General features: G+C 40.2%; 1 protein-coding gene across 1 annotated transcript in view; it reads left to right on the top strand.

Annotated features, from left to right (window-relative positions):
• Positions 1-14,693, top strand: part of LOC123968596 (eukaryotic translation initiation factor 3 subunit H) — a 78,226-nt gene that overhangs the window by 37,156 nt on the left and 26,377 nt on the right. Inside the window, exons 4-6 of the mRNA XM_046045461.1 lie at positions 1,818-1,917; positions 4,759-4,908; positions 13,537-13,657. Coding sequence (XP_045901417.1) covers positions 1,818-1,917; positions 4,759-4,908; positions 13,537-13,657 — 371 coding nt within the window. The remainder of the gene's footprint in view (positions 1-1,817; positions 1,918-4,758; positions 4,909-13,536; positions 13,658-14,693) is intronic.

The following is a 14,693-nucleotide window of genomic DNA, read 5'->3' as shown; positions in this document are numbered from 1 at the left end:
TAGGCCGCAACGTAAACGACTGTAGAGCTTTAAATAAGTTTTACTTACTCTTTGGCTCGTGGGTCAAACAAACAAAGAACTTTCAGTCAGGGGTTCGGGGTTCGACACCTTTGTGAAATTAAGTCAATTTTGACTTATTTAAAAAAATTGTTAATGTTACATAGGTATCCTGCTTCTTCTGTCTATTGTTTTATGTTTTTATTTAATCCGAGTACCCTTTCCCACAGGAGGCTTTTGTCTCCTGCCAGGCCATTATTGTAAATAAGGAAGTGTTCTTAATTAACTTGCCTGTTAAATAAAAGTATAATAAAATAAATAATAATAATTAATAGGTGACTTATGTGGGACAAGTGTTTTACGTAACATAGGTATTTTAACTCAATCACTTTTCCTAAATCTAGCCAAGTAGTTTTGTTGCCTAAGCCTAACCACACTGCGGCCATGTCACAACGTTAAACACGTGTTTAACGTTATTTGACTTGCATAACGTTCTAGATTGGTACCTTCCAGCAGTCTTGTGTGGCGTTTTGGGAGTCACCGCCCATCAACCTATTTTGTTGTTTAGGAATGAGGACATATTGCATTAGGAAGTTTTTAGGTGCTATTGTACCATTCTTAAATGTTACTGTATACAAAAAAAGGGAAAGGGACAGTTTTCAGTGTAGTTAACTTGTCACTAGGGGGGGTGTTCATCCTGTAAAGCACTTGTATAGTGTCTTCTGTAGCTCTGAGGGGAGCTTTATAAAGTAAAAAGGCTAGGCAACTTAAAATTTCAACAAAATCCTGCGTTATATACTGAAGTTGTTGTTGTGTTTGAGAGAAGTGGGCATTTAGGTGCCACTGAGGGTCTAATGAAAGACCAAACTTCCTTTGGATAGGAGTGAGTTGTCTTGGCTGTCAGCATCCAGTCTTAGTGGAGATGGCCCGCATAAATTTAGCTTGGCTCTGTCTTGTTTGGGATTGGCTATGTTGTAGGCAAGTGGCTCGTCACAGTTGGCTGTTTGGATGGGAATAAGTCACACTAAAATCTGTGGTAGACTCTAGTTTGGTGGCTGTCAGCCTGTCTAGTCTGACCCAGTATTACCACTTTATCTCTCTCTGCAGCAAGTAGCATAAACAGGAAAGCAGGAAGTGCAGTAGAATTGGATGATTATTACTCAAACGGTCTAGATACTTTTGCTTTTTCTATCTTTTTAAATGTTACTTTAACTTGATTCTTCAGTTTGTAGAATTGATATAATGTACCAGTAGCTCTACCACTCTGTTCCTTCCTGCACAGATTTGTAAGCCCATACATAAATTAATGTTTTCACGGAACTTTGATGACTAGCATCAGCTAACACACAAAAAGTATTTGACTGGAAGTAGCCAGTTGGAAACTGTTGTGAGCACTTGTGGTATGTGGGAGGCAGAACCTGAACGAAGCGTTCTCAACTCAGTCAGTCAATTCTTAAACAAGACACTTGACCCCTGACTTCTTCAGCAGATGCTCAGAGGCCAACGGCTGGAGGCAAAGGTGTGATTGTGTATTACTGTGCCAACTCTCACTCTGATATGTATAAACATTGAGTATAGAATGTATATCAGCAGATGACCTGTAAAATTTTACATAGTAGTGATTGCGTGGGAAACCCAGGAAGCCACTTTTACCTTTTTTAGAGAGCTTAACCTAAAGAAGAAATCAGATTTTTCTATTTAGTAAAGTGTGTAAAAGGATGTGCAAGCTAGGGTTGTTTGCTGAATTCAGAGAATCTGATTTAAAGGGAATTTATACATAATTTTCTTTCAACCCACATCTTTCTCTCTTGTCATTGTAGACCCCATAAAGACGGCCCAAGGCTCCCTGTCCCTCAAGGCCTACAGGCTTACCCCAAAACTCATGGAGATCTGCAAAGAGAAAGATTTCACACCTGAGGGGTAAGTAGCTCATAACAGAAAACACAAAAAAAATTGTTCACATGCACACAGAAGTGTAGATCTTCACAACGAATTCTTCTGTTTTCATTCAGGCTCACATTGCTTACGGGAATAAACAAATTTGCCTTTTCACTCTCTTGAGTCTGCTCATCCAGTGGATGCAAACATAGGCTTTGGCATCTGCAGGGGAGGCATTTATTAGCAGTTGGAGATGGATGCTGATGATGATGATGATGATTTATCAGCTCACCCTTGCCCATCAAAGAAATGTACCATGTTTACGCTTTTTCTGACCTTGAGGCTTATCGTAATTGCTTTTAAATTGCAGCTAAAAATGAATGTAATGAGGGGACCGTTTTTCTGGGTAGTCCAAATGCACAAACTCACACATGAATAAACACACGCATGAAGGGACACACCCATGTGCCGACAAATCGAACTAAACCGCTAAATGAAGACGTCCCAGTGCTATCAAATTGCTGTCTTTTCAGAACCACTAAAAGCAAGTGTATTTAGTGTATTTGCAGGAGTAAGGGACAATTTACCTGCATAATTTAATTTCTCATTCTCTTAATTTCTTCCAATATTTCTCCACCTGTGTCTCCTTTGGAAGCCACTCTGTTATTGACCCAATGTGTTTGGCCCAGAGTCAGGATCCTTCTCATTTCTACAGCTTTTCATTAGTTCCTATGATTTATTATGGCTCCAGTCTGTAGCTATCAGTGTTCCCAATAAACCTGTGACTGAAAGAGGGCAGCTCTGGGCAGGAAAGGACAATATCACTTCTTAGCACAAATATTGTCTTTCCTATTATTTTTAGAACAGACAGGAAGATCTGAATATCAATAATGTTTTTTTTTTTTCCAAAGTTGCAAAACTTCAAAAGCATTTAAATTTCCCCCCACTACACTGTGGAAGAAGCAGTCTCTTTCATGTTGGTATATTTGAGCTTGCATATATTGTGCACTTTTTTTTTATTTTTTATTATATAAATGAAAGGCAGGGGACAGATGAGTGTTGAATAGAGCTATCCCTTTGAACTGCCCTCGAAAGCGATGGAGGGCAGTGGTCAATAGCCTCCACTTCAGCACACAATATAAAGCATCAAATTAGTCGGACTGTGGAGTCAATCTTTGCCTTTCTCCAGTGGGGCCCAACTTGGAAAGAGCATGGCATTAAGTGTGCCAAAGTCCAGTAGGGTTGAGCAATTTGTCCTGCTTAGAATGTACTGTCCTTCTATTTCCTCATAGACACATGTTTTAGCTCTGCAGGCATTTGAAAAGGTCAGAATATGCAGGAAATATTTTAAAGCACTGCAGATGGATAATTGTGCCAATTTGTACAACAAACAGTATTTATAACATTTTCCACATAGACTGCTGTTATCCATACTGACTTTTGTTCTGCCCACTCAATGCCCAAGGCTGGATTGTCCATATGCGTTGCCTCAGAGTCTCCTCTTAAAGTTTGCCTGAGGTGATGCTCCACTTGCAATACAAAACAACAGTTTTTCAAATTTACCTTATAAGAATCAGATGATGCTCCACACCCCTATTTATCACACAGACACGCGTAATGTAAACATCTCTTGTTTCTGGTACAGTAAACATGGTGGATTAATGCAGCCAGTGTATTGATCCCATAACAAGCAAGGCACATCTAACAAGCCAACATTAGACACATACAGACATTATTTTGTAGCTCCTCCACTGTGCACAAGTGACAGGCTGAACCAGGGCAGTCAGTCAATGCTATTGGATTTATGTGAGACATTAAGCAATGTTTGAAGTTCCATTTTGTGTTAACAGGCCCATGTCAGAGAGAGATGAGGCTTTTAGCTCCCTAGGAACAAGAAGAGGTGGTTAAAAATCAGTCGGTGCTTCACACACTTCTCAGCAGAGCCTATAAAAAGTAATTTAGGCTACTGAGTCGAACATTGCTCGAGCTGGGCAATATGGACATCCTATCATATCACGCCATTTTCAGATATCAAAATGCAACATTATTATTCATTTTGAGGTTATTCAGCCTGAGGTGCAATTTTCTGAAAAGTAAAAGCCGAGTGGTAACAGTTCACTGCTCCATTTGCAACCTTTCTTGTAAGCATATGCGAACAACAAATAAAATGTGAAAATATGTCAAATGCAGACCTGAGGGGATCTCTGCCCTCAACAAAAAAGATGTCGGATGCATTAGAACTAGAGTTATGGCAGCTGTTAACCCCATCCACTCTATGTTGCCTTAACATTTGTTCAAAATGGACCAGCAAGGACCTAGATTTTTCTTTGCATGAGTTTTTCTTTTTTTCATTACTGATTCTCATATGTTTTGTCATGCGCGCGGGTTTTGCGCATAAGCAGGTAAGCTGTCCCCGGAAGAAAATACTTGTTGTCTGAGACTGAAAATTATAAAATATAATGTTCCCTCTGGTTTTTGTATACAGGTAAGGCTACTTGTCAGCATAATAAAAACAACAAAGTGATGTCACTAAGGTCTGGATAGTATATGATAGTATTTATCCATATATCAGGATATTAATGAGATTTTTTCCAAAATCTATGTAAAAGAAATGCTCAGGAATACTAATTTATAAATACAGATCCATTGCAAATGAGTATTATTGAAATCCCTGACTTTTTTCACTTTGTCGGATCTGTCCTATGTTGAATTAACTCTTTGTAGTCTGAAAAGGTTGGTAAATGACAATGTGAATGCCTTTTACAATAAGATGAAAAGTCTTATTGTAAAAGGCATTCACATTGTCTTAAATAACATGTTTTTATCTTCACTGTGAAGGCGAATTGTAACTTCACCTCTCCTCTTCTTTCCCTCACTCTCCAGCTTGAAGAAGGCTAACATTGGCTTCGAGCATATGTTCGAGGAGGTGCCCATTGTCATCAAAAACTCCCACCTCATCAACGCACTGATGTGGGACCTGGAGGACAAGTCCACAGTCACCGACAAGCACGAACTGCTCAACCTCTCAAGCAGGTCAGACGTGAGCTCATGTAGCCATTTACCAGGAAGGCCTAAGGCCAGACACCTTTGTTGTAAAAAAAAACAGTTGTTCTCAGGGGGCTAACATTTACCAACATCTGTCCTCAGAAATACCTGACCTTCAATCCTGCTGTAAATGTTCTAATCTAACACGGACATTGAAAATGTAGGTTATCCAACCGTTTTAACTGCTATAGATACTGGAGTGACTCAGTTTCTCCATTTTATATGTGGAACTAGTCTTTTATTTCCAAATTAAAAAAACATGTATGTGTTTATTTTGGAGTTTCAAGGCTCCAGTTTACAGAACATGCAAATGAATGATTTGAAATTGTACTTGGAGACCCTGTGTGAAATCATAATGGTAGGAAATATACTGGCATATCGTTCATCAGTAGACCTCAGTGTTTCTCATCAGCCTCTATGCTTACTTTTGGATGGTTTGGGATGATGTAATTTCCATTTATAACCTCTGTCCTTAAGTGATTTCACAAAGTATCCCCTTAATTTGCATATGGTTACCATATCGCTGAGCATACATACTTACTGAAGAATACAGCCTTTTTAAAAGCCTCTTACAAGCTTTAAAATCAACAGGCTTCTTTCACAGACATGAGTTAAAGCTACTTCTAAATTAAAATTGATTTGACATTAGGGAACTCCTGGTCATTAATCTGTGTCTTTTACAGTGTTCTAAAGTGTGCCAGATAGGTGGAAAGAATTAGAGGTCTATTGATATATTTGATCTTATGTTTACCCACCATACATGATTTTAGTACTGTTATCAAGCACATCTTAGGAAAGCTGGTTTGATTTGTGCTTTTTTTATTATCACAAAAATCCTGTGAAAAGTTCAAATGCTAAAAATTACAAACAATTTATCTTAATAACAAGAATTTTTTATTGTAGCCAAAGCTCAAATGTCTGTACTAGTGTCTTCCAAAATCTATTAAAAACATATTAAAGAGCCATATTAATGTATTGGGGGACATATTTACCATTACCATAACACTGGCAGTGTATTTTACTCTGAATCAACACCAAGGACTTACAACCTCAACTGCACTGATTGATCTGTGTTCACCCTGCTTTGTTAGTTTGCTTTACACTTTATCATTAGCTAATGATTAGAAACGTACAAATTCTGGGTCGTACTCACAAGGTTGAGTGCATAGCTGACAACACTGATGAAAAAGAGGTCACATTTGGTGGACCTGCAGTAAGCTAGAGTACTTTGGAGAAAATATGACGAGCTGAGTACACTGACCTTGTGTGTTGTAATGAAGGAATATGTCACGCAGTACAACGCTATGGCTCTTTTGTGTAGTTTTAATAGTTTTTAGAGGATAATGGACTTGTATAGCACATATGCATAAGCAATATGGGGCTGTGGTTCTACAGACACTACTCATTAGTAGGATAAATTCTTTGTTGGTTTTGGTCTTTTCATGGTATTTGCTGATAATAATGAAAGGATTGAAAATAACACCAGGGTAATCCTGTAAAACCAGTTTTAACCTGCTTGGACTACAGTACCAGGTGGGTGAGGAATACAGGATCAGGACATCTCAGAGGTATAAAACAAACCCTAACAAGCATTTGTTGTTCGGATCAGATCTGCAACCCACACCGAAATCTCAGTCAAATTCTAGTTCTTAGACATATTGACCAGTGATCTGATTTCAGGAACTTATCGGCATGCCTTCGGGTTAGTATTGGCTGTTTGATTGGGATTGCCATTCCAAAACTATTTACTACAGTAAATGCCACCATCTAAATGTCAGAGCCTACTTATTCAAAAAATGTCTCTAAAAACAGGACCTGCCAACAAACTTTGTCTTCCATCACTAATGAGCAAAATGCGAACAAATATCATCCCACCATTTCAACTCACAGCCTGGCTCTTTAAGTCTCGCATTTAAATCTCAGAGGCTTTCAGCATCAGTCTCAGGAGGATTTATCAGCAATCATTTATGGAGATAAACTGCTGCAAGTGGAGCAACAGCTGTGAAGCTTCCCAGGGGCAGGTGTGAGAAATTAGCACAATAACGACTCAAAGTGCTGATTTACACACTGTTAGCGCACAGAACACACTGTGCTTACTTCTATGCTGCAGTGTAGCACGTCAGGAGTTGTTGTGATTCTTCTCATCTGTGTCCTGTAACACAAGTCATGAATTAAATGAAGACTATGTGGAATGCATATGCCCGGCCAACCAAGCCTGGCACCAGACCACAGTCATTTGTTAGAAATTGTCAAACAGTCTGAAGGAGAATACCTCACTTTTCTCGCATATTGTTCCATTTTCCAAATGACTAATCTGTAGTTGAAACATAGCTTTTGATGTGACCCAAAATGGGACAGAAGGAGCCTGCCAGTCCCCATAGGTGTCCCGGCATGACTGCCGATGGAATGTCTGGCAAGATGAAATTGTTTCCTGAAGTTGTCAGATTGCTGCGCAGCTCTGTCCTTGCATTGGATTGTAGCGTCCATCTCTCTACCTCTTCTTCCACTGACAGCCGCACCCTTTTCTTCTCATTTCCACCCCTTCAAAAAAGATAACGATAATGGTTTTTATTTAATGTTTTTCCTTTTGTCTCATTTTCCAATCTGCAGCCCCATTTGTCAATGTCATCTACGTCCAAGGCTGAGTGAATGCAGTTTCACTTCACCAAACAGGGTTGTTGTTACCACAGATGATGATGTTGATCGTGATGATGGATTTCATGAATGTAAATTTGTCCCAAACAGCCTTGAAATGGCTCTCTATTTACAATGTTACAAAAGCGGCCTGTCTTTATGTCAGGCCACAAAGATTTTTGCGTGTGGGGCCATCTTACATGATCTTCACCTGTCTTAAAATGTGCTCACTTTGGAGGAGCTTACATTGTTCATTATAAATTGTCTTTTTAAACCTTTGTATTTACTTTTTGTTCTGTGTGAATTAGCAGCTCGCCAGCCCATTACCTCTGTTTAGTGTAATTGGCCATCAGCATAGAAATGTTAATGGATAGTGGACGGATATGTAAACAGTGAGGAAGGTGACAAGACATACCTGTCAGTCACAGAGGAGGTGGTGATAGAAGATGTTGCAGTGATTGAAATACAATGTGGAAAAATGTCATATGACAGACAAACCAATGCGATGGACTTTGAAGATATATTTTTAAACAGCAGCTAATCTATAACTCTTTCTGATAGTTAAGGTTCTTCTGGGGATGGAAGGAAAGAGTGGAATTTAAACCCAGAGTTATTGGGCTATAGGGTATCCAGTTACATAAGGATTAGTAATATATTTTAACCATTTTCATTGTATAAAATAATGTTGGGACAGTGTTAGATCTAGACTGTTTCTAGTCCTCTTAAAAAAAAAATATTATTCTGCTACAGAAACAAGCCAGGGATCCATATTTTGCCCCAATCCATCAGTTTAAAAGGCTCCATCAGAGCAAAACACTCATTATAAGAATGGAAGTCACTTCCTTGGCAGCTTTGTTAAACAGCTCCCCTCTGAACTTTCAGTTAACTGAATGTCAGCCCTTTTTTGCTCGCACATCAATATAGTTTTAGAGTTAGTCCTCTATTGTCCTGTGTGGACATGAAAACATAGGCCAGAGGTGTACATAGTGTATAGGCTGCCACTGAACCTTACCTTAAAACAGAATCGGTGATGATAGGAAATCCCTCTATAGACTTTGATTTCTAATTCAGGTTGATCGAAAGGCTCGCTGACTTGTCTGAGTAATTTAACCCTTTGGAATGTATGACCAGACACCATGTAGTGTAGGTTGCATTATTCAGCGTCTATCTGCGTGTAACTGGTAACATCATCTTTTTGAATGTGTTTGGACATGCTACTGACCATTTGTGAGCAGTAGTGTGCTGAACTTGCAGAGTCAAAGCTTTTATAAACATACAGTAGCCATAACAACTGATCAAAAAATGAACAAAAACACTGAACGGGAAACTCATTCTGGTTGAAAACTTAGGAAAAAGCTAGTAAGCGGACTGAGTTAAAGCTGTAGTGCGTAACTTTTACATGTAAATGAACGTCCGTTACATTCAAGTCCTTACCAAACGGGTTCACACAAGTAAGCAGCTCACTGCCAGGTAAATCTTTCTGTGTACGCAGTATCCTACAATTTTTAAATCTGCTTTCTGTGGTGACATTCCCGCACTGGTGAACCGGCAGTGATGTGTTTTATGCCAACCAGCAGTGGTTTGTCAGAGCTGAAGGGGTTGGAGCAGCCATAGCAACAGCAACGGCTCAGTATGGCAGAGCCTATACATCATAAGCACGTGTCGACAATGTTGAGTGTAATTATGCTCTGTCACACTGGTCAGGAGGGGGGAGACAGAAGTTCCCCACTACAGATTTTTATTATTTTTTGAGCAAAATAGTGTTTTAATCAAAGTTGTGTTCTCGTGTCAGTTAGTAAATAGTGGCTAGGTCAGGTATGTTTACGTTACTCTTCATAACCAAGCATGTACATGTACACAAGTCCTCCAAATGTAACAAATTTACAATCAACTGCAAAATAAATTATGAAATACAAACTTAAAACAAAATCCAGTGCACTGAATCACACCTACACACACACTTCTGTTCGGTCCCACTCAAGCACTTGACACATACATAAACGACAGATGTTTCAAAGGATCCTGCTCTACTAAATGATTTCCTTTGCATATATTATAAATGTACACCACACAAATTATCTACCATATTGCTTGATGAAATAGTTTTAAATGGGCTTTCGTCAGCGAGAATCAATTTTGACACAGTCGGAGGGACACAGTAGGGAAGGTGTCACGGCGAGCGTTTGGTCCTGAGCCATTCGTTTTCATGTTTACAGCTCTGACACCGCAGTGGAGGGTTGACAAACTGATCACACAACAGTCCTCACAGGCAAACACGAGTGGAGTGGAAATGGCTCAGCAGTCTAAACTATGTGAAAGACAACTGGGGCTACTGAAAATCATACATTTTTCACCCATGTTTTTTTATTTTATTCAACATTTTCAAAATGAAACGAGCAGTAAAATCGGACTGAAAAACCCACACGCCGTATTCGTCTTCAAACTGTGTGCATACACTTCTGCAGAACATCTGCAATCATGCAGCCACTTATATTAACACACACCTCATGCAGGTGCCAGGCTGTAATATGGATGGTGTGAGAACACCATTATAAATCAATCAGTGTTCATACAATTCTATGCATGCATGTGGTTTCATTAGTTTTTCTCCCTGTGCAAGCAGCAAGCTTGAGGGACTTGGGGTGGGTGGGTGGGTGTGTGTGTGTGTGTGTGCGCGCATATAAATGTAATTAAGGGTGTGTTACCAGTTGAACGTGGGTTGATGGCTGCCAGATGCTAAGCTGAGATGACCATGGTGAGTGGCTTCAGGATATGCATATGTTTTACACATGTCTGGATGCTTAAATGCACATGAATGTAGCCCTTCAGTTTGTTGCGTGTGTGCTCTCTGGCCACAGACTTTATACTTCCTGGCATTTTGCTTTGTAAGATTGTAATTTGATTTCATCAGTCAGTTGAATTGTGGTTTGTGAATTATTGAATTCCACAGCATAGCACCAAAAATACTAAATTGGTAGCTGTTGAAAAAAAAAAAAGTTACAAATGTGTATACAGTGCCATATAGTTTGGTGGAGCCCCTAAGGCCTTGTAATATCGTTCACACAGTGTTTCAAGTGACACACAAGGACATTGAGTTGAATTCTTCATGCAAATGAAGCCTGCAGCAGCATAGTAACAAAATAAACAAGCCCTCAGTGCTTTTTATGTTGTGGGAAATTACACACACTACACACATAATCATATTTGAATACCTTTTATTGCACATGTTTAAATACACTGTACATATAATCATTTCCATTCTGTTTGCATCGTGTACAGTGTAACCTTAACAACAAGCACTACTGTGAAATAATATTGTAACTCGTCAGGTGTTGAGACTCAAAGTGAGACTACAGGCACTCCTGAGAGACTTCACAGAGGGATGTTACCAGAAAGGTTGGTTTATGAGCCCTTTGTCTTTATAGCAGAAGGCTTGCAAACTGCCATGAGTTGTGATTACAAAATTGACGACACGTTTCACTGCACCTCATTCAAACAGCAGAAATCGGCAATGCAAATGTGCGTGGCTCAGGTCAGTTCTGGTTACATTGGAGCTTGTTTCTCAGGATCTTAGCTATCCTCTTTTTATATAAGAAAGGTATTCCTAATCAATAGTCGCTAGAGAAAGGTAGCTGTGGATGTAGTTAATGGCATTTTTGAGGGTTGGTAAGTTATTTCTTGACAAGATTTAGCCTGCAACACAAGACGGAAAGTGTGAGGAGAGAGGAGTATTGATTTGTAAAATTGTTAATTGAAAAATCTCACAGCAGAGAGGAAAGTAACTAAAATCGCCCAAAACACTCTCCACTTTTCCTCCACATATTCACACAAACAATGAAACACACAAACAAAACAGTTACATCAGCGCAAGTGCACACACAGCCAAAACATACACAGCGTTGGCAGTCCTTGCGGGCACAATTGTCATTTAAATAAACAGTCAAAATCTGTTTTCCCACAGTGCACGCTGCATTATGTAGCACCCAAACATTCATAAATTGAACAATATAATTCCACAGAGGGAAAGTACAAGAGGGAGAGGACTTGGAAGTAGAGCACAGCAGCCTTTTTGAGGTTGAACTTAAGGCAGTAGTGAGACATCCTGTTAAAAAATGGAGCTCATGGGAGGAGAGAGAAGATGAACTCTGGTAGAAATGTGTGGTGAGTGTTGTCAGCATTGTCAGTATGCCACTGTTGGGAAAAGAAGAGGGATGTGATACAAGAGCAAAGAGATGTAGCACACAGACGAGAAGAAGGGTCCTCAGGTCGGAGTACTGTCACAACCCTGGAGAGAGGTTTCATGTCAGATGTCTTTCAGGATACACAGGAGCCAACATAAGATTTCCTTCACACTGGAAGGGTTGTTTGTAGTTATTTTGCCGGATGTCCTTGAGATTAAAGGAGGAGGGGAAACATCTCCATTTTTTGGAAGTTTTTCACAGGACAGTGGTCAAACTGTACAGGTTGCATTTATACCTGGCTAAAGATTTGTATCACAATGCAAGCCAGACCATCTCCAGATATAATCTGCCTGATCAGATAGCCTTCTGATTGCAGTGCATCTTGCATGCCTTGAACTAAGATAGACACAGATCACGTGTTAATACTAGGTGTAAATGAGATCCAACCAAATATCAGGGAAGAGTTGATGGTCAGACACGAATGCAGCATTGTGTTCTTGCAACAGTAAAGAAAAGTTAAAGGAAAGATTCACTAAGCCAAGTCAGTTTGATTTATATAGCCCACAACCATTTATGTGTACGTTAGAGGACAACTCACAGTTGTCTCAACTGTGTGGGACTTGCCATTCATCTATGACACTGTAGTGGAGCATTGTGGACAAATCTGAAGTAAGGACACAGTTAGGCCCCATCCACACTACTCTATTTTTGTTTAAAAATGGAGCTTTAAAACAAATACAATCTCCGTCCACACCAGCGTTTTAGCTGCGTATCAGAGTTGATCTGAAAACGCACATCTAGTGGCCGTTCAGGAACACTGGGTATGTGTGTGCTGGTGTAAACATGAAGGCGCTGGTCTATTCCGTATTTATAGAAGATTTGGCGAAAGAATAAAATAATACAGATGAAGAACCACACCAGATATTTTGTGCATGGTCCAATAACGAGCTGGGACTGTTACTGAATGTAACGCGGGAGTTAAAAGTGACTGTCTCGGTGAAAAACAGACTAGGAGTCGTCGCAAAGTAAACGGCGACATGTACAGTCCAAGTGTAGGCTTTAAGTGTTATTTGCACGGTACAAAATATTATAATATTTTTTGCATGACGTATAAGACCCAATCAGAGAGCCAAACATGAGTTTTAAAACGAAAAACGGGGTAGGCTTCTGCGTTTTAGGTCTTTGTTTTTGCCAGTTTAGTCTGAAAGGGGAGGCGTAAACGTAGCAAAATGTCTCAGTTTTAAAACGAAACCGCAATAGTGTGGATGGGGCCTTAGGCTGCTGAAGAAAAAGAGGATTGCACTTAATGGTTCTTTTGTTAAACCCTTTTGCAGTGACTGTGTTCACAGACCGCAATGTGTCAAATTTAGAGATGTTCCCGGTAGGTCAGTGGACCAGCCCCAATTACGTATTGTGGAGGTTTGCAGGTGTGCATACGTGTTTTCTGGGCCTGCTGCAAAGATGGAAGTGGTGGGGTGGCTGTGACTCAGGAAGTAGGGCTGGTCTTCGTCAGCATCGAACAGTCAACATGTCTAAGTGTCCCTGGCCAAGACACATAAACCCCAGAATTGCAGGGCAAAAATTGTAAAGTAATTTGGATAAAGCCTTTACATAAAAACTCTATATTCATCCTTATGTATGTCTGTGTCTGAAGTAACAATAGTTATGCTAAATGAAGTGAAGATTAGTGTAAGCTGTTAAGTTAGGCCCGGGAGTGAATGAAATAAACGTCACTGCTGCTTACAAGTTCTGATGTCTATATGAAAGCGTTTGAATGACATGCTGACTTTTTTTCTTCCAGCAACCACTTGGAGAAGAGCCTTCAGCTTCTGATGGACAGAGTGGATGACATGAGCCAAGACATTGTCAAATATAACACCTACAGCCGCAACCTGAGTAAGCAACAGCAGCAGAAGCACCAGGTAATACTCACACACACACACACACTCAAACACATACACACAAGCGTTCACGAACTGAAACGCACACACCACCTACACGGTGAGCAAGCAGCAGTAGCAGCACAAACATCAGCTTACCAGCATGCATATAAGGGAAAGGGGCGCAGACTCACACAGGGGCATTTGCACACAGATGCGCCCAGTCACAAACTCTGCAGGAAAACAGCAGGTATTTTTCTCTCATCCATGGTCACAAGTAATTTCAGCTGTAATCACAGCAGGCAAGCAGCAGAAGATCCAGGTAGCATACAGAAATATGGTTCTACGGGATCACATTAAGATATCTTCTACTGTATATCTATAACAACTATACTCACATTGATACACATGGATTTTCCATACTTAGTCCCATACTACTCAGTGCTGTATTGCTGAGCTTTTGTCAACATTCCCGTCTTTTAAATCTGTGTAGCTCAGCAGTTGGCGCCGGGCTGCAGCAACATGTCCAACGGCATCGCCAGGCCATTTTTCCGTGACTTTAGCCCCGGATGTTTTGACTGTAGCCCCGAATGTAACTCAACAACAGCAACAAAAATATTTTCCATGTTAATATGCAGCGGATAAGAGCTGAGGGAAAGAGCGGAGGCTACTCGCAATAATATTGCTACATTTTGTTTGAAGTTCACGTAACATGACCCCCCCGCCATTACTCAACCTGCCTGCGAGTAAGCATGAGAGGAGAGAGAGAGAGCGCGCGCAATGCTCACAGCTTCAGGGCTTGTCCGCAACTTCTGAATTGTCTCTAGTAAAATCGTAATCAATAGCCTACATTTAAATATAAATGTTGTCGGTCAGTGTCTAGTCAATGTAATAACACAAACAGTTGACAGTCGCCGCAAAGTAGTGAGACAATATCATGACACCTGTCGCTCTGTGTGCTGCCGTTTCTGTCCCCCTCACTGTGAGACACTACTGTTTCACTGTCTCCAGGATGCTTCATTCCCTCTAAAGCGGCTGTGAGCTGCACTTTAAAAGTGAACATTTCTGTGGAATCGTG

The sequence above is a fragment of the Micropterus dolomieu genome, linkage group LG03 (genome assembly GCF_021292245.1).
Source record: "Micropterus dolomieu isolate WLL.071019.BEF.003 ecotype Adirondacks linkage group LG03, ASM2129224v1, whole genome shotgun sequence".
NCBI classification, from domain to species: Eukaryota; Metazoa; Chordata; class Actinopteri; order Centrarchiformes; family Centrarchidae; genus Micropterus; species Micropterus dolomieu.
Note: the sequence above shows the minus strand (reverse complement) of the source record. Positions and strands in the feature narration are given on the sequence as shown.